General features: G+C 40.2%; 2 protein-coding genes across 2 annotated transcripts in view; both read right to left on the bottom strand.

Annotated features, from left to right (window-relative positions):
- The window catches only part of sema5ba (sema domain, seven thrombospondin repeats (type 1 and type 1-like), transmembrane domain (TM) and short cytoplasmic domain, (semaphorin) 5Ba), a 37,662-nt gene extending 29,094 nt beyond the window's left edge, over positions 1 to 8,568 (bottom strand). The window contains exon 1 of the mRNA XM_061919425.1: positions 8,095 to 8,568. Coding sequence (XP_061775409.1) covers positions 8,095 to 8,371 — 277 coding nt within the window. The 5' untranslated portion in view covers positions 8,372 to 8,568. The remainder of the gene's footprint in view (positions 1 to 8,094) is intronic.
- A 1,278-nt stretch (positions 8,569 to 9,846) lies between these two features.
- The window catches only part of pdia5 (protein disulfide isomerase family A, member 5), a 56,540-nt gene continuing 39,850 nt past the window's right edge, over positions 9,847 to 26,536 (bottom strand). Inside the window, exons 12-17 of the mRNA XM_061918185.1 lie at positions 23,342 to 23,412; positions 21,871 to 22,034; positions 20,943 to 21,073; positions 17,180 to 17,250; positions 14,748 to 14,882; positions 9,847 to 10,400 (exon numbers count right to left, since the gene is read on the bottom strand). Of these exons, the coding sequence (XP_061774169.1) occupies positions 10,320 to 10,400; positions 14,748 to 14,882; positions 17,180 to 17,250; positions 20,943 to 21,073; positions 21,871 to 22,034; positions 23,342 to 23,412 (653 nt within the window). The 3' untranslated portion in view covers positions 9,847 to 10,319. The remainder of the gene's footprint in view (positions 10,401 to 14,747; positions 14,883 to 17,179; positions 17,251 to 20,942; positions 21,074 to 21,870; positions 22,035 to 23,341; positions 23,413 to 26,536) is intronic.

Here is a 26,536-nt window from a genome sequence, read left to right on the forward strand (position 1 = left end):
TTAAATAATTATATTAACAAATTATGCTATTAAGTTATAGTATTTCTATTACATTTATATTTGATACATTTATTTTTGGATATTACTTTTGTACTTTTAATGCAAACATTAAATGCAAATATTATGTCCAATATAAAAATCTACCATATAGAATAGATTGTAATATTTAGTTTGTTATACAAAGATCAATCTGACACAATTTAATTTGATTGATTGATACTTTTATTAGTAGATTGTACAGTACAGTACATATTATTAGTAGATTGTACAGTACAGTACATATTATTAGTAGATTGTACAGTACAGTACATATTATTAGTAGATTGTACAGTACAGTACATATTATTAGTAGATTGCACAGTACAGTACATATTATTAGTAGATTGCACAGTACAGTACATATTATTAGTAGATTGCACAGTACAGTACATATTATTAGTAGATTGTACAGTACAGTACATATTATTAGTAGATTGCACAGTACAGTACATATTATTAGTAGATTGCACAGTACAGTACATATTATTAGTAGATTGCACAGTACAGTACATATTATTAGTAGATTGTACAGTACAGTAAATATTATTAGTAGATTGTACAGTACAGTACATATTATTAGTAGATTGCACAGTACATATTATTAGTAGATTGTACAGTACAGTACATATTATTAGTAGATTGCACAGTACAGTACATATTATTAGTAGATTGTACAGTACAGTACATATTATTAGTAGATTGTACAGTACAGTAAATATTATTAGTAGATTGTACAGTACAGTACATATTATTAGTAGATTGTACAGTACAGTACATATTATTAGTAGATTGTACAGTACAGTAAATATTATTAGTAGATTGTACAGTACAGTAAATATTATTAGTAGATTGTACAGTACAGTACATATTATTAGTAGATTGTACAGTACAGTAAATATTATTAGTAGATTGTACAGTACAGTAAATATTATTAGTAGATTGTACAGTACAGTAAATATTATTAGTAGATTGCACAGTACAGTACATATTATTAGTAGATTGCACAGTACAGTACATATTATTAGTAGATTGTACAGTACAGTACATATTATTAGTAGATTGCACAGTACAGTACATATTATTAGTAGATTGTACAGTACAGTACATATTATTAGTAGATTGCACAGTACAGTACATATTATTAGTAGATTGTACAGTACAGTAAATATTATTAGTAGATTGTACAGTACAGTACATATTATTAGTAGATTGCACAGTACAGTACATATTATTAGTAGATTGCACAGTACAGTACATATTATTAGTAGATTGTACAGTACAGTAAATATTATTAGTAGATTGTACAGTACAGTAAATATTATTAGTAGATTGTACAGTACAGTACATATTATTAGTAGATTGTACAGTACAGTAAATATTATTAGTAGATTGTACAGTACAGTAAATATTATTAGTAGATTGTACAGTACAGTAAATATTATTAGTAGATTGTACAGTACAGTAAATATTATTAGTAGATTGCACAGTACAGTACATATTATTAGTAGATTGCACAGTACAGTACATATTCCCTACAATTGACCACTAAATGGTAACACCCCAATAAGTTTTTCAACTTGTTTAAGTCGGGGTCCACCTTCATCAATTCTTGGTAATACAATTGAATTCATCATAAAAGTATAAATGATTAATTAGAAAATGTTTGATCATTTATTAAACTGTCCATTAAGTTATAACAAACATAATTAATGTTATATTTATCATATATTCTTTATTTCATATTTTGATTCAATCAGTTTTAATAATTATATTATCATGAATTATTCCGATTACAATAATTGTATTAAATTAATATTTGCTACATTTATTTTTATACCATTTTCTGTTATTTTGTCACACCGATATTTCATGCAAATATTCATCACCGTAGCAACCAGCGATAATAATGCACCAACCACCATCTTGTGGGCGGGGCAGGAGGATTGAGGAGGCGGGCCTTGAGTCTGATATGATCCGTTCATCCATCCATTTCCTACCGCTTATCCCCCGTGACCTCAGGGTCGCTGCAGCCTATCTCAGCCACAATCGGGCGGAAGGCGTCGTGGACCCTGGACAAGTCGCCAACTCATCACAGGGCCAACACAGATAGACAGACAACATTCACACACTAGGGACCATTTAGTGTTGCCAATCAACCTATCCCCAGGTGCATGTCTTTGGAGGTGGGAGGGGCCTATCCCCAGGTGCATGTCTTTGGAGGTGGGAGGGGCCTATCCCCAGGTGCATGTCTTTGGAGGTGGGAGGGGCCTATCCCCAGGTGCATGTCTTTGGAGGTGGGAGGGGCCTATCCCCAGGTGCATGTCTTTGGAGGTGGGAGGGGCCTATCCCCAGGTGCATGTCTTGGGAGGTGGGAGTAATCCAGAACAGAACCCACACAGTCACGGGTAGAACATGCTAACTCCACAATCATAAAGATACCGAGCGCAGGATTGAACCCAGGACCTTTGTATTGTGAGGCAGACGCACTAACCACTGTACCACCATGCCGCCCATGTGATATTTCCTTGGCTGGAATGGATTCCTTCTGCTCTTTGTGGTCCAGCAGCAACATTTGTGGTGTGGAGAAGGCCCCTGGCCCCCCATGAAGGAGGAACATTCATCACTGTCACACTTCTCCATCACGCCTCACACTCTTCTGTCGCCACGGCGACCAAAACAAAACAAGCACTGCCATTGAAGCTGAAGGGGCCAACGTGACGTCGGACTTTATTGACATTCCTCTTCACACGCCCTTTCTCAAGCACTTAGCATGTAGCACTTAGCATGTAGCATTTAGCATGTAGCACGGGGGTCCCCAAACTACGGCCCGCAGGAAGTCCCAAGTTTTTTTAATCCGTCCTTTCTAATCCATTTTCTAGCAGCTTTAGGAAGGAACCTACACCAGCTTTGGCAAGGAACTGCCTTCCTAAAGCTGGTGTAGGTTCCTTCCATGCTGGCATCCAAGAGAATCACTGTTGATATCACAATAGACACAGCTGTCCTCTATAGGACACGTTCTCCACTTTCTTAGCACGCCGACACACACTAGACAACGCACACACACTTGCACACACACACACACACACACATTCAGACACACACACACATACACAGAAGCCATTCAACGATGAACATAAAAATGATGATTGTTTATGATTTCATTAGGATGATATCACCAGTATCAATGATATACATGTTAAAAGGAGGATTGTTTATTTTATCAACACGATATCACCAGTATCAAAGACATATATATTTAAAATGATGATTGTTTATCATTTCATTAGGATGATATCACCAGTATTAACTTTATACATGTTTTTTGTGGGTTCTTCCGAGGATGTTGTAGTCGTAATGATTTGTGCAGTCCTTTGAGACATTTGTGATTTGGGGCTTTATACATAAACATTGATTGATTGATTAAAATGATTGTTTATTATTTACTTAAGATGGTATCACCAGTATCAATGATATACATGTATGAAATGATGATTGCTTACTATTTCATAAAGATGATATCACCAGCAACAATGGCATACATGTTAAAAATGATGATTGTTTATTATTTCATTAAGATGATATCACCAGTATCAATGATGATTGTTCATTATTTCATGATGATATCAATGATATGCATGTTTAAAATGATGATTGTTTATTATTTCACGATGATATCAATGATATACATGTTTAAAATGATGAGTGTTCATTATTTGAATGGTGTTGACATCCCAGTAAGATGTATCAATAAGAAGTGTTTATGATGACATCATCAATAAATATTGTTCACTGTCACATGAAAATGTCAGCAGTATGTAAAAATGATGATGATTGATATCATTTCATGGATGACCAATGGCCTGTCAGCGTCTTCTGAAGATGCTCATGAATATTCATGAGCGCTAATAAACATGCACGCTGCTCATGAATATTCATCTCTCTTAAGAAGTCTTCCTGTCCAACACTCTTCTTCTTCTTCTTCTTTTTCTTCTTCTTCTTGCACACCTGACTTGTATCCTCTTCACTACACTCTGTGTGTGTGTGTGTGTGTGTATCTGTGTGTGTGTGTGTGTATCTGTGTGTGTGTATCTATGTGTGTGTGTGTATTTATGTGTGTGTGTGTGTATTTATGTGTGTGTGTATCTATGTGTGTGCGTGTATTTATGTGTGTGTGTATTTATGTGTGTGTGTATCTATGTGTGTTTGTGTATCCATCCATGTGTGTGTGTATTTATGTGTGTGTGTATCTATGTGTGTGTGTATTTATGTGTGTGTGTATCTATGTGTGTGTGTGTTTGTGTATCAATGTGTGTGTGTATCAATGTGTATGTGTGTCTTTTCTATGTGAAGTGAATTATATTTATATAGCGCTTTTTCTCTAGTGACTCAAAGCACTTTACATAGTGAAAGCCAAGATCTAAATTCCATTTAAAGCAGTGTGGGTGGCACTGGGAGCAGGTAGGTCAAGTGTCTTGCCCAAGGACACAACGGCAGTGACTAGGATGGTGGAAGCGGGAATCGAACCTGCAACCCTCAAGTTGCTGGCACGGCCGCTCTACCAACCGAGCTATGCCGTGTGTGTGTGTGTGTATCTACATGTTTGTGTATTTATGTTTGTGTATCTATGTGTGTGTGTATTAATGTGTGTGTGTGTGTGTGTGTGTGTGTGTATACCTATATGTGTGTGTGTATTTATGTGTGTGCGCGTGTGTATCTATGTGTGTGTGTCTTGTCTATGTGTGTGTGTGTATCTACGTGTGTGTGTGTATCAATGTGTGTATGTGCATTTATGTGTGTGCGTCTATGTGTGTGTGTATCTATGTGTGTGTGTCTATGTGTGTGTGTGTCTATGTGTGTGTATCTATGTGTATGTATCTATGTGTGTGTGTATCTACGTGTATGTATCTATGTGTGTGTGTACCTATGTGTGTATCTGAGTGTGTGTGTATCTATGTGTGTGTGTGTATCTGTGTGTGTGTGTCTATGTGTGTGTGTATTTATGTGTGTATCTGAGTGTGTGTGTATCTATGTGTGTGTGTGTATCTGTGTGTGTGTGTCTATGTGTGTGTGTATTTATGTGTGTGTGTGTCTTTTCTATGTGTGTATCTACGTGTGTTTGTGTATCTATGTGTGTATCAATGTGTGTGTGTGTGTGTCTTGTCTATGTGTGTGTGTATCTACGTGTGTGTGTGTATTTATGTGTGTGCGTGTGTGTATCTATGTGTGTGTATCTATGTGTGTGTATCTATGTGTGTGTCTTGTCTATGTGTGTATCTACGTGTGTGTGTATTTATGTTTGTGCGTGTGTGTATCTATGTGTGTGTGTATCTATGTGTGGGTGTGCATTTATGTGTGTGCGTGTGTGTCTATGTGTGTGTGTGTGTCTGTGTTTGTGTACATGTGTGCGTGTGTGTGTTGGCGATGACAACAATAAAGAGCAGGAGGAAGGGGCGGGGCCAGACATCATGTGGATGAGACTACTTCCTGGTGAGGGATCATTAGCACACACTCTACTCTTCTTTAACCCTCAAAGAAGATGGGGTCAAAGGTCACACCAACATTTCACCTCTATCTACACTCTTTGAAGGGCACCTGGCCCTGCCAGGGGTCAAAGGTCACACCAAAGCACACTTGAACTGTTTTAAGACTATATATATATATATATATAGACAACCCCAAAAAGGGACAAGCAGTAGAAAATGTATGTATGGAAGGTTGCATAGAGTGTGAGCAGCATGTTAGGTTGCAGCACACAACCACAAGAAGAATATTGCTTTTCACTGCAGGGAGGTGGGGTCAAAGGTCAGATCAGCATTCCAAAATAAGACCACACTCTAACCTCCTCCAAGTACACACACACGCACACACACACACACAGACACACACACAGACACACACACACACACACACACACACAGACACACACACACACACAGACAGACACACACACACAGACAGACACACACAAACAAACACACACACAGACAGACACACACACACACACAGACACACACACACACACAGACAGACACACACACACACACAGACACACACACACAGACAGACACACACAAACACACACACAGACACACACACACACACAGACACACACACACACACAGACAGACACAAACACACACACAGACAGACACACACACACACACACACACAGACAGACACACACACACACAGACAGACACACACAAACACACACACAGACAGACACACACACACACACAGACAGACACACACAAACACACACACAGACAGACACACACACACACCTCATATGTAAGGTGAAATTTCATAAAAATGTCCCCATATGTCACTTTGACAAACGCACATTGACAGACACACACACACACACACACACACAGACAGACACACACACACACACAGACAGACACACACAAACACACACACAGACAGACACACACACACACACAGACAGACACACACAAACACACACACAGACAGACACACACACACACATTGACAGACACACACACATAGACAGACACACACAAACACACACACAGACAGACACATGCACACAGACACACACACACACACATTGACAGACACACACACATAGACAGACACACACAAACACACACACATTGACAGACACACACACACACACAGACACACACACACACACAGACAGACACACACACACATAGACAGACACACACAAACACACACACACACACACACACAGACAGACACACACACACACACATAGACAGACACACACAAACACACACACACACACACACACATAGACAGACACACACACACACACACAGACAGACACACACACACACACACACACAGACAGACAGACACACACACACACACACACACAGACAGACACACACACAGAGGTCACAGCAGTGTGCTGACTCAGCACAATCAGCGCACAAAGTGTGTTTTATTATTGTAATCATCATGAGCGCCACCAGGGGGCGTGTCCTCATACTGCTATGCTTGGTTGTGATGCATCAAGTCACATATGTCTGCAGCACAAACATCCCTTTGATACTGTTTGTCCCTTTCACACCATGCAGACACTTACTGCACCTGTCAAGAAGAGGATGAGGATGAAGATAAATATGATGATGAAGATCATGAGGATGAAGATGATGATAATCATGACGATGATGATGATGATTAGGAGGAAGATGATAATCATGATGATGATGATGATTAGGTTGTTGATGATAATAAGGGTGATTTTGGGGATGATGATGAAGATGATGATGAAGATAGTCATGAGGATGATGAAGATGATAACGATGATGATAAGCTTGAGGATGAAGATAGGATGATGAAGATGGTAATTAAGATGATGATAACGATGATTAATGTGAGGATGATGAAGATGAAGATGAGAATTATGGGTATGATTTGAGAATGAATGATGGCTGCTGACATGAGTCTGGTCGCCGTGACGACACAGCCTCAGCAGCAGAGCAGACAAAGGAGGAAGGTGCAACAAAAGGAAGGAGAAAGTGAAAGTGAAAGTGAAGCCTGGAAGAATTTGGGCTTCTTTAGCTGGGAATGTTGCAGCTGACCTCTGACCTCGCACACACACACACACACACACACACACACACACACACACATAGAGACACACAATCGCTGAGTGACGATGTGTGAAGTATTGCTGACATAAAGGTGGGGCGACATGTCCTCCCTGGTGGACACCCGCTGCTGCCCCCTGGCGCCCAGTTCCCGCCACGCAGCTGCCCCCCAACAACGTCACAAATCATCACGTCTTTTCACCTCAAACTTCCAAGTGTCTCGCCGGCGCGGGAAGGCAGAATGAAGGAGCTCACAAAAGTCTTTTAAAGAGTCACAAGTTGAAAAGTTTGAGTGCAGAAGAAGAAAAGCAAACATTGTTTTGATGCAGAAGCGCAACGTGAGTGCAAACTAGTCCAAAAGGACAAACAGTAAAAAAGAACGACACACATGTGAATGAGATTTGTAATAAAAAGGGAGAGTTTGGTTGAAGAAAGTTTCCTCAAATGAAAAGTAAAAAAGATGTTTTACCTTCTTCAATCTTGCTGGGCGGGAGGACGCGGTCGATGACGTAATAGGTGCTCCTCGCCTCCGCGCGTCTTTTGTCCTCCGCAGCCGCCTCGGAGCCTCCTTCTGCGGGGGAGATGCAGCCGACACTGCGCCGAGATCCTCCGAGCACCGGAACCAACCACCGATGGAGGGGAGGGGGGGGGGGGGCCGGGGGGAGGGGCTGAGGACAGAGGAGAGCAAGGAAGGATGGAGGGAAGGAAGGAAGGAAGGAAGGAAGGAAGGAGGCATTGCGGCACATGCGCACACCTGACACTCAACCTGACTTTCGAGTCCCATTAATGTTCTTTTCTTTCTTTCTTGGCGGTTTGGCTTCCTTCCAGAGGTTCAACAAGGAACACAATCATCTTAAAAACGCTTCTTGGTAACTTGCGCTGCTTTTCAACGATGTTTAATGTCGTCTTCTTCACCACTTCAAGCTAGAAAGTAGTTTTAAAGACTAACCGGAAGCGGAAGTACGTACAGGAAGTTGTTGGTTTAATTCCACTAGAAATACTCCTAAAATAACTTTCTTTTTAATTCCTCTTTTTGTTTTATTAGATGTTATAATTATTACATTACACTCTGTTTGGTGTGCAGGAACTCCAAGTTAAAAAGTGGATTTTTTTTCTAAAAGTTCACATTTATTAATATTTATGTTGCGCTTTGTATCTTTCATGGACAAAGTGTTTGTGTGTGTGTGTGTGTGTGTGTGTGTGTGTGTGTCCACGTGCAAGGCACTCTCATTACTGCTTCCAGAAGCACCCAGTCTTACACACTGGAAATGGAGGACAGGTGTGTGTGTGTGTGTGTGTGTGTGTGTGTGTGTGTGTGTGTGTGTGTGTGTGTGTGAGAGCAGAGAGGCAGCAGAAAGTGCACTCAGCTTGTCTGACAGAGATGATGACAAACAACAGCAGGATAACAAAAACACAACATCGAACTTTCTCCTCAGTAAGGCTGCTTTTAAACAATAAAAACAGCTTTTAAACAATAAAAAACTGCTTTCAAACAATAAAAACGGCTTCTAAACAATAAAACTGCTTTTAAACAATCAAAAACTGCTTTTAAAGATCATTAGATTATTTTATTATCTCATACAACTTTTGTTTGTGAGGATGTGATATCAGCAGGAATCATATTTGTATCAGGTGCAGTGTCAGAGGAGGTTTGGTCAAGATGAAAAGTAAAAAGCGTGTGGAATGGACTCGTCTTGAAGTTGAAGTGGGGTGGTTACTTCAGGACTAAAGTTGTGCAGTCATTTTAGTTCTCTTGACTTTTTTTCACCGTCGTGAGTGTTGAACTTTTAATTCTCCAAAAGAAGTCAACAATAATAAATTGTAAAAATACTAAAGTGCAATTTTATATCCAGTTGGAGACAAAGTAGGTGTGGTTTGTTTTGTTGTTGCATCACTTGACAACATTTACACCATGCACTCACACTGTGGTGTGCGTACCACTAGTACACAGGCGCCGTCTAGGAATCAAATATTTCAACATAAACATCTGCAAACATTCAAAATATCACATTTAAACACATCAAGCCTTGTGTGATATTTGGAGCAAACATTCAACACATCACACTTCAACACATCAACCCTTGTGTAATATTTGTAGAAAACCTTTAAAACATCACACTTCAACACATCTGTAGCTGACAGTAGAAACTGCAGTGTATTTCTCTTTTGATCCTTTCACAATAAAACAATGTGTGGGACAAAATGAGAAACAGACAAAAAGTTTAGGAAAAAGTAGGATTGTTTATTATTGTTGTTGTTGTTGTTGTCAGGGCGAGCGCGCACAAGAAAAGGACTTCTTGGTAAACAACAACGACAACAGGAAGTAGTTTGGCGGCGGCAGGAAGTGACTTGGCACTTTTCCCTTCTTGCTGTCTCACCTTCCCTGAGAAGCGTCATGGCGGAAAAAAGAGGTCCTTGTCACTCAACGATTGACAGGAAGTTGAAATACGGACGCCCATATTTGGCATGTTGAGGGGACAACAAAACAAGCTTCCATTCCTCCTTAAGGCCACACTTTGGACAAATATTTATGTTCAGCCTTTGGCCTGCAGGCGTTGCTAGGGCAACACGGGGTCACATGACCACTATTGCATAGATACACCTCCGCTGTTCAGTCACGGAGTCACCTGTTGAAAGATTTGCTGAGGTCATCATGTCCTTGGCGTCAGTGCTGAGTGGGGGCGGGGTCGCCTCTCAGAGCTCCTCCTTCTTTCTGATGGCTTTCTCCTGATGGCGGCCTCGCAGGCTCCGCATGAAGCCGCTGAAACCCACTTCCTGTTGTCCACAAGATTATTGCGTTGTCATGGTGACAAATACTTTCTTACTCCAAGAAATACCAAACATGGAAATTCATTTAAACAAAAAACAAACACAGCTGGAAGACTTTTTAACAACCTAATGCAAAAACACTAATCAAAGATCCTCTATACAACAGAAGTGCTCTGTAATTTTTAATAACCTATGCAAAACACGAGTCAAAGATCCTCTATATAACATGAGCGCTCTGTACCTTCAATGACCTTATAAACATGTTATCAAAGACCCTCTGTAAATGAGGAGTGTGGTGCTGTTTTTAAGAACATGATACAAAAACACCAGTCAAAGATCTTTTACTGTGTATCTGCTGTAGATCCTTTATACAACAGGAGTGCTCTGCAAGTTTAATGACCTGATTTTAAAAAATTGTAATCAAAGATCCCCTATATGACAGGAGTGCTCTGCAATTTTAATGACCAATTACAAAATGTGAGTCAAAGATCCTCTATACAACAGGAGTGCTCTGTAATTTTAATACCTATTAAAAATGTCAATCAAAGATAAACAGGAGTGCTCTGCTGTTTTTAAGAACCTAATGCAAAAACACAAGTCAAAGATCCTCTAAACAACATGAGTGCTCTGTAATTTCAATAACCTAATAAAACATGCTATTCAAAGATCCTCTATGATGACAAAAGTGTAGTGCTGCTTTAATGACCTTTGGCAAAAATAACATGCATGTGCTGCTGTTTTTATGGACCTCATCCAAAAAATGCTAGTCAAAGATCTTCTATACAACAGGAATTCTCTGCTGTTATTAAGGGCCTAATGTAAAACAAACCTTGTCAAAGATCCTCTATACAACATGAGTGCTCTGCTGTTTAATGAACCCAATGGAAAAAATACTAATCAAAGATCCTCTACTGTATGTACAAACCCCGTTTCCATATGAGTTGGGAAATGGTGTTAGATGTAAATATAAACAGAATACAATGATTTGCAAATCCTTTTCAAGCCATATTCAGTTGAATATGCTACAAAGACAACATATTTCATGTTCAAACTCATAAACGTTTTTTTTTGTGCAAATAATCATTAACTTTAGAATTTGATGCCAGCAACACGTGACAAAGAAGTTGGGAGAGGTAGCAATAAATACTGATAAAGTTGAGGAATGCTCATCAAACACTTATTTGGAACATCCCCCAGGTGTGCAGGCTAATTGGGAACAGGTGAGTGCCATGAAATGCTAAGTAATTGACAAACAAGGATGGGGTGAGCGTCACCACTTTTTAAGCAAATTGTCAAACAGTTTTAGAACAACATTTCTCAACGAGCTATTGCAAGGAATTTAGGGATTTTACCATCTACGCTCGGCCCTGCGATGAGGTGGCGACTTGTCCAGGGTGTACCCCGCCTTCCGCCAGATTGTAGCTGAGATAGGCACCAGCGCCCCCCGCGACCCCAAAAAGGGAATAAGTGGTAGCAAATGGATGGATGGATGGATGGACCATCTACGCTCCGTAAAATCATCAAAAGGTTCAGAGAATCTGGGGAAATCACTGCATGTAAGCGATAATATTACAGACTTTTGGTCCCTCAGGCGGGACCGCATCAAAAAAATGACATTAATGTGTAAAGGATATCACCACGTGGGCTCAGGAACACTTCATAAAACCACTGTCAGTAACTACAGTTGGTCGCTACATCTGTAAGTGCAAGTTAAAACTCTACTATGCAAAGCGAAAGCCATTTATCAACAACACCCAGGAACGCCTCCGGCTTCTCTGGGCCCGAGCTCATCTAAGATGGACTGATGCAAAGTGGAAAAGTATTCTGTGGTCTGAAGAGTCCACATTTCAAATTATATTTGGAAACTGTGGACGTGGTGTTCTCCAGAACAAAGAGGAAACTAACCATCAGGATTGTAATAGGCACAAAGTGTAAAAGCCAGCATGTGTGATGGTATGGGGGTGTATTAGTGCCCAAAACATGTGTAACTTACACATCTGTGAAGGCACCATTAATGCTGAATGGTCCATACAGGTTTTGGAACAACATATGTTGTCATCCAAGCAACGTTATCATGAACGCCCCTGCTTATTTCAGCAAGACAATGCCAAGCCACGTGTTACAACAGCGTGGCTTCGTAGTAAAAGAGTGCGGGTACTAGACTGGCCTGCCTGCAGTCCAGACCTGTCTCCCATGGAAAATGTGTGGCGCATTATGAAGCGTAAAATGCGACAGCGGAAACCCTGGACTGCTGACAGATGAAGCTCTACATAAAACAAGAATGGGAAAGAATTCCACTTTCAAAGCTTCAACAATTAGTTTCCTCAGTTCCCAAACCTTTATTGAGTGTTGTTAAAAGAAAAGGTGATGAAACACAGTGGTGAACATGCCCTTTCCTAACTACTTTGGCACGTGTTGCAGCCATGAAATTCTAAGTTAATTATTATTTGCATCCATCCATCCATTTTCTACCGCTTATTCCCTTTTGGGGTCGCGGGGGGCGCTGGCGCCTATCTCAGCTGCAATCGGGTGGAAAAAAAAAAAAGTTTATGAGTTTGAACATGAAATATGTTGTCTTTGTAGCATATTCAACTGAATATGGGTTGAAAAGGATTTGCAAATCATTGTATTCTGTTTATATTTACATCCAACACAATTTCCCAACTCATATGGAAACGGGGTTTGTAAATGATCTGCTTTTTTTCCCTCGAGATGAAATCATCGGTCTGCAAATTTAACAACCTTAAGAAAACAATGCTAATGAAAGATTCTCTATTGTACACCACATGATTTCTCTGCTGTTTAGGGATGTCATGCAAAAAACACCAGTCAAAGATCCTCCAAATGACAAGAGTACTCTGTTGTTTTTAAGAACCTGATGCAAAAAACACCAGTCAAAGATCCTCCAAATGACAAGAGTACTCTGCTGTTTTTAAGAACCTGATGCAAAAAACACCAGTCAAAGATCCTCTATATTACAATAGTGCTCTGCTGTTTTTAAGAACATAATGCAAAAAACACAAGTCAAAGATACTCTAAATGAAAAGAGTGCTCTACTGCTTTTAGAAACTTAATGGGAGAAAAAACACTAATCAAAGATCATTGATTCTATATGGCAGGAATGATCTGCTGTTTATGATCTAAAACAAGAACCTGAGTCGAAGATCCCTGATATGACAAGAGCACTGTGCTGGTTTGAAGGACCTAATGCAGAAAAATGCAGGTCAAAGATCCTCTATATGAGAGAGGAGTTCTCAGCTGTTTTAAAGGCTGTACGACAAAATGAGTTTATTGTGTCAAAGTTGAAATGAATAAATAAAATAAACTTATTTCATGCAAAAAAAAATATGTCAAGATTGTTTTACTATTAGGATTTGATGATTATTTTAAAAACAATAACTTTACGAGTTGGAGTTGAGTTCATAGCAAAAAGTTCTATTTTGGTTTCATCTGACCACATGACATTCTCCCAATCTTCTGCTGTATCATCCATGTATCCATTTTGGTATAAACTCAACTGGTGGGGTTTGGAGGAAGAAGAATACTGAGTTGCATCCCAAGAACACCATACCTACTGTGAAGCATGGGGGTGGAAACATCATGCTTTGGGGCTGTTTTTCTGCTAAGGGGACAGGACGATTGATCCGTGTTAAGGAAAGAATGAATGGGGCCATGTATCCTGAGATTTGGAGCCAAAACCTCCTTCCATCAGTGAGAGCTTTGAATGCTTGACCAAATACTTATTTTCCACCATCATTTACAAATAAATTCTTTAAAATTCCTACAATGTGAATTCCTGGATTTTTTTCCCACATTCTGTCTGTCACAGTTGAAGTGTACCTATGATGAAAATGACAGACCTCTGTCATCATTTGAAGTGGGAGAACTTGCACAATCGCTGGCTGACTAAATACTTTTTTGCCCCACTGTATGTATATATATATATATATATATATACATAACTTTTTGTATTTGATCTTTTTTTTAAAACAATTTTTGGAATCAACAAACTACTATTATTTTTATTGAGTCAAATCTTTTGATATTAACGATGTACAAGATGTGTGAGGTGTAATATTTAATAAATGTGTTTGAAATGTTTTATTAGAATATTTGATGAGTAAACATCTCTTTTTAACCGGCCTAGTTCCTGCATGCCCAAATATGGTTTTGTTCCTCTGTTGTGATGTACTCCTGATCCTGACTCCTTCCTGCATGCCCAAATATGGTTATGTTGCTCTGTTTTGGAGTTTATTTACAGAAAGCCCACAGATTGCACTCCTGATCCAAGCTTTTCAAGCTGGAGTTGAACTTGAGACCTTGTTCCAAGTGAAAAGATGTGAAAGATCTCACCTGGCGCTCCCCGTGGTATTTGTCCACAAACTTGCCGTAGTTGTAGTGGCTGAAGGTTGGGTAGCCCTCCACCGCCTCCTGCTTGCACAGGTCCTGGTTCTGTCCTCTGGTACAGTCCACGGCGCCGTAGGCGATCTAAGACAACATTGGAGAGGACCTTCATGTAGCCCACCAGGCATAGTTTGCTTTAAGGGTTTTATACACCATGTCTATGCGAGGCTAACTTGTATTAGCTCATTTTACACCATAGCTCATGTCGCAGGTGTCCACCTGAATCTCATGACTTGGTTCTATGTGACACATGCTAACTGTTAGCATGCTAATGCTATTTAGCCCTCAGAGACACCTCACTTGCTACTTGCTATCTGTTAGCATACAAGCGTTCAAATGTTATAAAGAGAACAGTTGTCAGAGTTACAGGACGCTGGGAAGTATCAACATCACTTCTTTATTACCAAACATCCATTTATTAACGTCAACTTTCAAACATTCAAATGATGCCGCTTATTGCACTCAATTTAAATAAGGTTCAAAAAAGGTCTTAAAATTCGCTGTCAAAAATTCAGCGCAAAAAAATTCAGTGTAACGTCAGTGTACACAAATACAAATAATGTATAAAAATTCAGCGTGTAATAAATTAGGGTGTAGAAAAATCAGTGTATAAAACTTTTAGGTCTAAAAATTAAATGTAAAAAAATTGGAAAAAAAAATCAGTCTTAAAGTGTGTAAAAAAATTCTGTGTAAATAATATACAGTGTAAAATAATTTAGTGTACAAAACATTGGGGTATTATAATTCAATGTAAAAAAAATGCGGTGTAAAAAAATTGTGTATAAAAATGTGTGGAGAAGTTGAATGAAAAATATTTAGTGTGTAAAAAAAACGTGTAAAAATAATTTAGTGTATAAAAATTGAGTGTATAAAAATTCAGTCTGTAAACATTCAATGTAAAAAAAAAATCAGTGCATAAAAATTGTGTAAAAAAAGACTGTGTGGGGGATTGTACGAAGCTTAAACAGCAAACAGAGTGGTTTTAGTACAAAAGTTTTATTTACCCGATATCAAAAAGTACAGAGTTGGATTGAATTGCCCATGCAAACAGACAGCGTCCTTACGGAGAGACGTGGATGATCGAAATCATGCGAATCACCATCATAATATTGGTCTACTGGCTTTTTATATGTTTAACTCATGTGTCAAGGTCCCGTTGTTTTGCAACTGCTTGCTCCACAACAACCGTGGATCCCTTAGTCATAACAAACAATCAAAACATTTTGCAGACTGGTTAGAGCGACCACAAATTCAACTTTCCTCTACATATGCTCTTCCTGTGATTCGGAGGCTTTTAGATAGACTTTATTTTTGGACTAAAACAGACACAAAATATGGTGTAAAGGTCAGAAATTCCACTACAAGTGTATAAAATTTTGTGTGTAGAAATTAAAAGACAATAATTTGGTATCTAAAAAAGGAAGTATATAAAAAAAATCAGTGTATAAAACTTTTGTGTATAAAAATTCAATGTAAAACAATCCAGTGTAAAATAAATCAGTGTATAAAAATTCAATAAGTGAAAATAAAAAGACTGAAAAAAAAAATTCAGTCCATAAACATTCAGTGTAGAAAAAATATGAGCTTGAAAATTGTGTAAAAAATGTGTTTATAAATACAATGAACATATTGTAGTGTTGAACGTGTTTCAATTAAGTGTATAAAAATGAGTGTATAAAACTTTTGGGTACCAAAATTCAATGGTAAAAAAAATTAAGTTGTTTCCTAAAAGAGTTTGGTAATAAAGACACTAATTCATTTCAATGTGCACCTCAAAGACATCACCTGGAGATAGGCCCCTCCCACCTCCAAAGGGGGTTAGGCCCCTACCAGCTCAAAGACATCACCTGGAGATAGGCCCCTCCTATCTCCAGTTTATAGGCCATCTGCTGTGAGTAGTTTTTTTTCTTAAATTATTATAGCAAAAAAGAGATTGCAAGAATTCAGAATGGAATCTTCAGCCCAGGAATGGGAATGGTTCACAGCCCAAAGAGTCCCACCATAACGTGACTACGACGGGGACAAGGTAGTAAGAGCACAGAAGTCAGCTGTAAACATACAACTGTGGCTTTCTACCTGCTGCACTCTTACTTTGAAGGGCTGACTTTACTTCAAAGTTGTTCAAATAAGGTGAAAACGTGACAGGTGTGACATTTTGTACTTCTGACGCAATACCAGTATTGCAGCCAGGTGTATTGGCTGACACGGATGTTGAATCGATACCAGCTGATATCCATATCACAACAGTCACAACATTAGGCACGCCATCTGAACCAGATCCCATTATGTTGCAAAGAGAAGGATGTCGTGTTTTCGTACTGTGTGACCCACTCAGGTGGCTAAACATGGCGACATGGCTAGACACAGGAAGTTGTACTCACCTTGCGGTCCTCTTTCAAAAGTTCTGCTGCAGCAGTGAAGTGAGGGACGGCATTTTTACAGTGTGGACACCCTGTGGGAGAGACCACACCACTGTCACTACTACACAACAGTATTATACACAACATTAGTACTACACCACATTACTACACGTGTTTACGCACCTCCCATAGACACCTTCATTGCCGCCATTAAACCTCTCACTTAACTTGCACTCATGTCTTTGACAATAAACTCAGATCATATACATACATATACAGACTGTATACATACATATATATATATATATACACACATACACATTTTTTATATATATATACACATTTTATATATATATATATACATATAGTGGCCTTGTGTCCGTCCTGAGATGGGTAGGTTGTGAGTCATACCAAAGACTATAAAAATGGGAGCCATTACCTCCCTGCTTGGCACTCAGCATCAAGGCTTGGAATTGGGGGTTAAATCACCAAAAATTATTCCCTGCGTGGCCACCGCTGCTGCTCACTGCTCCCCTCACCTCCCAAGAGGTGATCAAGGCGATGGGTCAAATGCAGAGGACACATTTCACCACACCTAGTGTGTGTGTCCTGATCTGGACCCCTCCCCCATTTAGATCATCATTTCTTTGTGACACGGTGTCCAGAGTCACTGTTGATATCGCTCCAATATCATCAAAAGAATGTCCGTCATGGCATGGGCTTGCATGTAAAATGTGTGATATCATGTGCGATACAATATGTCCAGCAGCGTGTTTACTTGTGTGTGATATCATGTGTGATATAAGCACTCTTGCAGCATGTTTACTTGTGTGTGGTATCATGTGCGATACAAACACCCTTGCAGTGTGCTTACTTGTGTGTGAGCGATACAAGCAGTCCTGCAGCGTGTTTACTTATGTGCGATACAAGCACACTTGCAGCGCGTTTACTTGTGTGTGATATCATGTGCGATACAAGCACACTTGCAGCATGTTAACTTGTGTGCGATATCATGTGTGATACAATAAGTCCTGCAGAGTGTTTACTTGTGTGTTATATAATGTGCGATACAAGCACACTTGCAGCGTGTTTACTTACGTGTGATATCATGTGTCAAGCAATAAGTCCTGCAGCGTGTGTACTTGTGTGTGATATCATGTGCGATACAAGCACTCTTGCAGTGTGTTTACTTGTGTGTGATATCATGTGTGATACAAGCAGTCCCGCAGCGTGTTTATTTGTGTGTGATATCATGTGTGATACAAACAACCTTGCGGTGTGCTTACTTGTGTGTGATATCATGTGCGATACAAGCACACTTGCAGCATGTTAACTTGTGTGCGATATCATGTGTGATACAATAAGTCCTGCAGAGTGTTTACTTGTGTGTTATATAATGTGCGATACAAGCACACTTGCAGCGTGTTTACTTACGTGTGATATCATGTGTCAAGCAATAAGTCCTGCAGCGTGTGTACTTGTGTGTGATATCATGTGCGATACAAGCACTCTTGCAGTGTGTTTACTTGTGTGTGATATCATGTGTGATACAAGCAGTCCCGCAGCGTGTTTATTTGTGTGTGATATCATGTGTGATACAAACAACCTTGCGGTGTGCTTACTTGTGTGTGATATCATGTGTGATACAAACAACCTTGCGGTGTGCTTACTTGTGTGTGACATCATGTGCGATAAAATCAGTCCTGCAGCGTGTTTACTTTTGTGTGATATCATGTGTGATACAAGCAGTCCTGCAGAGTGTTTACTTGTGTGTGATATGATGTGAGATACAAGCAGAGAGTTTACTTGTGTGTAATATCACATCGGAGAGGAGACTTTGCGAGACTTGTGGTTTAGGGCTATATAAATAAACATTAATTGATTGAGAAGAGAGTTCATGTGTAGTTCAAAGCTATTAGAATGTTTTCTCCTGAGTGTGAGACAAAATGGACAATCTGGGCCACAGATAGATTGCAGTCCTGTGGCCATTGAGCTGCATGAGTGTTCTGTCAGCACTCATGCAGCATGGCTGTCAGCGTGACCACTCAAACCTTTGCTGGCTGCGCTCTGCCGGTTCTACCGGCTCAGATGATGTCATTGATGAACTGTCTGTCGTCTTCATTACGTTCATGACTTCACTAAGACTACTTCCTGTTGGAAGTGAGGAGAGCGCCACTCACAGTATTAGTAGATCACCTCTTTTAGGCTGTAGATAGAACACTTTTAGTCCGTAGATAGAAGACTTTCAGATAGAACAGGTCTTTGAGTCCCAGTGCTTTTATGTCATCATCAAGGTGAACATGTCTTCATGTATGACGGAGTGAAAACTTTCTTAAACGTGTACAAGATGTGTTAAAGTGTGATTCTGACTTGTTTTTTCTCCTCACTCTCCCCCAGGCTTGGGTGGAGTCCTCATGACCACTTCAAAACTGGATTACGTAAGCGCTGGTCCAGATCCAGGAAAGCATTACAGTTCTTCTCTGAGGACGCGCACCTCAAACATACACGTCCAAGTGCCCAGTGCTGACAAACCACTGCTTTTCTGAGCATGAGTGCTTCTTTTCTCATCAACGTGAGCGTTTTTCCCCCTGATCAACATGTGCTTGTTTTCTGACAAATGTGTGCATGAGTGCGTGTCTTCTAGTTGAGTGCGTAAGTGCTTGTTATCTGATCAACTTGGGCATGAGTGCTTGTTTTCTCATCAACATGAGTGCTTTTTCCCCCCGATCAACATGTGCTTCTTTTCTGATTAATGAGTGCATGAGTGCTTGTTTTCTGATTGTGTGCATGAGTGCTTATCGGATCAAGGTGTGAATGAGTGTTTTTTTCCTGATCAATGAGTGCATATTTTCTGACAAATGTGTGCACGAGTGCTTGTTTTCTAAACAACATGTGCATAAGTATTTGTTTTAAAGTTAAGAGTTCAAGTTAAAGTACCAATGATTGTCACACACGCACCAGGTGTGGTGAAAGGTGTCCTCTGCATTTGACCAATCTCCTTGATCACCCCCTGGGAGGTGAGGGGAGCAGTGGGCAGCAGCGGTGCCGCGCCCGGGAATCATTTATGGTGATTTAACCCCCAATTCCAAGCCTTGATGCTGAGTGCCAAGCAGGGAGGTAATGGCTCCCATTTTTATTGTCTTTGGTATGTTTCGGCCGGGGTTTGAACTCAAAACCTACCCATCTCAGGGCGGACCCTCTAACCACTAGGCCACTGATTGTGGGTATGAGTGCTTGTTATCTGATCAACGTCTGCATGAGTTTGTTTTCTAAGAAATGTGTGCATGAGTGCTTGTTTTCTGAGAAATGTGTGCAGGAGTGCTTGTTTTCTGACAAATGTGTAAATGAGTGCTTGTTTTCTGAGAAATGTGTGCAGGAGTGCTTGTTTTCCGATCATGTGCCTGGGTTTTGCTTGCTGACAAAATCGCTATCGTTTGCATGAGTGCTTATTTCCGGAGGAACACGCTAACAAGTGTTTTTGTCATTAAACAGGCACTAACATGTGCATGAGTGCTTGTTTTCCTAAAAACACACTAACGTGAGTATAAGTGCTTGTTTTCTTACAAGCACGCTAATGTGTGCATGAGTGCTTGTTCTGATGAACGTGTGCAAGAGTGCTTGTTTTCTGACGAACACGCTGGCGTGTGCACAAGTTTTCTAAAAAGTGCAAGAGTGCCTATTTTCTTACAAGCACACTAACGTGTGCATGAGGGCTTGTTTTCTAATCAAAGTTTGCAAGAGTGCTTGTTTTTCTGTCTAAAAAGTGCATGAGTGCCAGTCTTACAAGGAGCGTAGAACATGACCAGAGCGTGTTTCTTCTTCTTCAGAGCCTCTCGGAAGTCCTCCAGTCCCAGATGGAGCACGCTGGAGGGCTGCTCCTCCCAGGACTGTTCCGGGGGGGGCGGAGCCTGTGGACTGCAACATGTGTGGAATTAACACAGTACATTTAGTCAACAGAGGGGCCGGAGCCTGTGGACTGCAACATGTGTGGAATTAGCACACTACATTTACTCAACAGAGGGGGCGGAGCCTGTGGACTGCAACATGTGTAGAATTAACACACTACATTTACTCAACAGAGGGGGCGGAGCCTGTGGACTGCAACATGTGTAGAATTAACACACTACATTTACTCAACAGAGGGGGCGGAGCCTGTGGACTGCAACATGTGTGGAATTAACACACTACAGATACTCAACAGAGGGGGCGGAGCCTGTGGACTGCAACATGTGTGGAATTAACACACTACATTTACTCAACAGAGGGGGCGGAGCCTGTGGACTGCAACATGTGTGGAATTAGCACACTACATTTACTCAACAGAGGGGGCGGAGCCTGTGGACTGCAACATGTGTGGAATTAGCACACTACATTTACTCAACAGAGGGGGCGGAGCCTGTGGACTGCAACATGTGTGGAATTAACACACTACATTTACTCAACAGAGGGGGCGGAGCCTGTGGACTGCAACATGTGTGGAATTAACACACTACAGGTGCTCAACAGACAAAAAGGCATCATGGACATTTGACAATTTACAAAATGTTTGTATTTTAAAAAAAATAAACAATTTCTGTATTAAAACTACTAGTATTGATTGTATGATTGATATTCTTGCTGTTATTCATCTGTGGTATTGTAGTTTGAAGTACTGAGTGTCTTCTCCATGACTTGGTACATTTCTATCCTCACCTCCCCTGGCTGTCACTCACCTGTGCATGAACTCCATGATCTTGTCCTTGCTGCGCAGGTGTGGCAGCGTGTAGGTGTCCCGCCCCTTCTCAAAGTACTTCAGCGTGGGGAACCCCGAGATCTTCAGGCGCTCCCCCACGGACTTGTGGACCGTGGTGTCCATCGCCGCCAACACACCAGGACTCTGAGGGACACGTTGGCGAGGAGCAGGTTAGCTGACACGAGTTGGCTGAGATGGAGGACTGGCAGGAAGGAGGTGAGGAGCACATGGACGACTGGGAGAAAGGAGGTGAGGAAGACATGAACAACTGGGAGGAAGGATTTGAGGAGCACATGGAGGACTGGGAGGAAGGAGGTGAGGAACACATGGAGGTGAAGGAGGAACTAGGTGAGGAACACATGGAGGACTGGGAGAAACTAGGTGAGGAACACATGGAGGTAAAGGAGAAACTAGGTGAGGAACACACGGAGGACTGGGAGAAACTAGGTGAGGAACACATGGAGGTAAAGGAGAAACTAGGTGAGGAACACATGGAGGACTGGGAGGAAGGAGATGAGGAACACATGAAGGACTGGGAGGAACTAGGTGAGGAGCACATGGAGGTATGGGAGGAACTAGGTGAGGAGCACATGGAGGTATGGGAGGAACTAGGTGAGGAACACATGGAGGACTGGGAGAAACTAGGTGAGGAACACATGGAGGTAAAGGAGAAACTAGGTGAGGAACACATGGAGGACTGGGAGGAAGGAGATGAGGAACACATGAAGGACTGGGAGGAACTAGGTGAGGAGCACATGGAGGTATGGGAGGAACTAGGTGAGGAACACATGGAGGACTGGGAGAAACTAGGTGAGGAACACATGGAGGTAAAGGAGAAACTAGGTGAGGAACACACGGAGGACTGGGAGAAACTAGGTGAGGAACACATGGAGGTAAAGGAGAAACTAGGTGAGGAACACATGGAGGACTGGGAGGAAGGAGATGAGGAACACATGAAGGACTGGGAGGAAGGAGATGAGGAACACATGAAGGACTGGGAGGAACTAGGTGAGGAGCACATGGAGGTATGGGAGGAACTAGGTGAGGAGCACATGGAGGTATGGGAGGAACTAGGTGAGGAGCACATGGAGGTATGGGAGGAACTAGGTGAGGAACACATGGAGGACTGGGAGGAACTAGGTGAGGAACACATGGAGGTAAAGGAGAAACTAGGTGAGGAACACATGGAGGACTGGGAGGAAGGAGATGAGGAACACATGAAGGACTGGGAGGAAGGAGATGAGGAACACATGAAGGACTGGGAGGAACTAGGTGAGGAGCACATGGAGGTATGGGAGGAACTAGGTGAGGAGCACATGGAGGTATGGGAGGAACTAGGTGAGGAACACATGGAGGACTGGGAGGAACTAGGAGAGGAACTCATGAAAGACTGGGAGCAATGTCATTCAGGACTGAGCAAGAGAAGCAACAAAGTGAATAGAAATAACAACCTCTTGGTCTTTGTTCAGAGTTTGGGCTGCTTCCTCGTACTCTGGCTTCATCTTCTTGCAGTGGCCACACCCTGAAGATGGAAGACAGCATGTCTCACTCTGCATGCTACACTCACTCAAGACACTTTACCCACCTGCTCCCAGTGCCACCCACACCGCTTTAAATGTAACTTAGATATTGGCTTTCACTATGTATAAGCGCTTTGAGTCACTTGAGAAAAGCGCTATATAAATATAATTCATTTCACTTCACATATATATATATACAAATGTATCTATATATCATTCTATATGGATATACTGTATGTATATATATACATATTTATCTAAAACAATTTATATTAAAAAAAAAACAGTTAAAGGCCTACTGAAATGAGATGTTCTTATTTAAACGGGGATAGCAGGTCCATTCTATGAGTCATACTTGATCATTTCGCGATATTGCCATATTTTTGCTGAAAGGATTTAGTAGAGAACATCAACGTTTATAATCATAGCCACCAGCAGCTAGAGCGATTCGGACCGAGAAAGCGACAATTTCCCCATTAATTTGAGCGAGGAAGAAAGATTCGTGGATGAGGATAGTGAGAGTAAAGGACTAGAAAAACAAACAAACAAAAAAAAAAGTTAAAAAAAAACAAAAAAACGCGAGGGTAGTGAGAGCGATTCAGATGTTATTAGACACATTTACGAGGATAATTCTGGAAAATCCCTTATCTGCCCATTGTGTTACTAGTGTTTTAGTGAGATTATATGGTACCTGAACGTTGGAGGAGTGTGGCCACGGGTGTGCTGACCGCTAGTGTCTCCGGTGGGAGGAGGTAATAGTCCGCAGCTGCAGGAGGACGCCAGATCTGCTCATAACTACGGTAAGAGCCGACTTATTACCACATATTTCTCACCGAAACCTGCCGGTTGACATGTGGTCGGGATCCATTTTCGCTTGACCGCTCTGTTCCATAGTAAAGCTTCACCTTCTGGAATTTTAAACAAGGAAACACCGGCTGTGTTTGTGTTGCTAAAGGCTAAAAGCTTCCCACCTCCATCTTTGTACTTTGACTTCTCCATTATTAATTGGACAAATTGCAGAAGATTCAGCAACACAGATGTCCAGAATACTGTGTAATTATGCGATTAAAGCAGACTACTTATAGCTTGGATTGGGCTGGAAAAAAATGTCCGCTACAACCCGTGACGTCAAACGCAATTTAGTAAACTAAAAAGGCAGTATTGGCATGTGTTGCAATGTTAAGATTTCATCATTGATATAAACTATCAGACTGCGTGGTCGGTAGTAGTGGCTTTCAGTAGGCTTTTAATATCTAGATTTTTAATCCATTCATATTTTTGTGTTCAAATCAATTAAAAAAAAAGATAACATTAGCATGCTAACTTTTTTTTAGCCTATTCTTCCCCATGCACCACAGGGCCTTATAAGCTCATACTTAACACGTGCTAATTGTTAGCAGGCTAGCTTTTGTTTTGGTGTAATTGTGCATGTGTACGCCTCAGAGTCCACAACAGAAGCACCCTGTAGAGAAGGTACTTGATGGTAAAATGGTGCAGGAAATAATGTCTGCAGTGTGAAGACAATCTACCTTCCTTAATGAACAACGCTGTCAGACACGTGTTCTTTTCTGCTCCACAGTGCATGAGCCCACAACACGGTGCAGTTGTCGCACCACCAAGATGAATGGCTGTTTGATGGGACGGCCGTTAAAGGCTGCGGCGCACAAAAACAAATTGGTAGCTTTCCAAAAGGCGCTAAATTGCCCTTGTCAAAACAGTTTTCTTCAGGCCGCAACGCTGCAGACTATCAATCAGGAGGAGGCCCAGGCTCCTGGTGGAGTGCCAGCATGCAGCGTGGGGCTCTTTAAGGAGACAACACTCTGATCAAGTCCAACACAAACCAAAAGTAAAGATAAGACAAATAATTTATTCCCAATGAAGACAAAGGACATAGAGAATAATAGTGCTTCTACTATGTAGTAGTCAAGGGAGATGATTTGTCAACACATTCTAAAAATACAAAGTAAAAAAGTATAATAAAAGGGCACACAAAATAAAAAGTTGTAATGTTGACTCCAATAACACCAAGCAGGCAGTTGATTAAAACTGCCTCCAAAAATAATAATCAATCAAAATCAATTATTGACATATTTAAGTATCCAATGACTACACATCAAATATTACACTTTTAAATACTGGGGGGAAAATGTTTCATTTTTTTTTTGTTTTATAGGGCATAAAACAAACAAACAATAACATAATAATACAAACTTATAATCGGTGAATTGATTTGAAGTTGATCTAGAAATCTAAGTGTTAAAAGTAAAAAAAAGATGTATGACTTGTTTTCAACACAAAGATAAAATATGTTGTATTTTTGGTTCGTTTAATAGTTAAAACTAATTTACATTATTGCAATCAGTTGATAAAACATTGTCCTTTACAATTAAAAAAGCTTTTAAAAAAAAATCTACTACTCTACTAGCATGTCAGCACTCTGGTGTATATAATCGAATCGCAACCACATGAATCGATATTGAATCGAATCGTGGGACACCCAAAGATTCGCAGCCCTAATATATATATGTATATATGTATATACATATATATAAATATATATATATATATATATATATATATACATATATATGTACACACACACATATATATATATGTGTTTGTGTCTGTATATACATATATATGTATATACACGTATATATATATATATATATATATTTATATATACATATATAGATATATATATATATATATATATATAGATATGTACACACATATATATATATATGTATATACAGACACAAACACATATATACATAAATACACACATATAAACTCACACACACACATTTATAAAACACATATATATACATGCATATATACACACACACACACACACACACACACACACACACACACACACACACACACACACACACACACACATGCATTTACACACTATGTATACACGAAAATATATACACTCATACAGCATACATACACATTTACATATATATGTATACACATATAAAGGTATACATATATACAGTGAATATATATATATATATATATATATATATATATATATATTAGGGGTGTGGGAAAAAATCGATTCGAATACGAATTGAATACGTTGTGCGATTCAGAATTGATTCTCATTTCAAAAAA

This window comes from Nerophis ophidion, linkage group LG13, assembly GCF_033978795.1.
Source record: "Nerophis ophidion isolate RoL-2023_Sa linkage group LG13, RoL_Noph_v1.0, whole genome shotgun sequence".
NCBI lineage: Eukaryota > Metazoa > Chordata > Actinopteri > Syngnathiformes > Syngnathidae > Nerophis > Nerophis ophidion.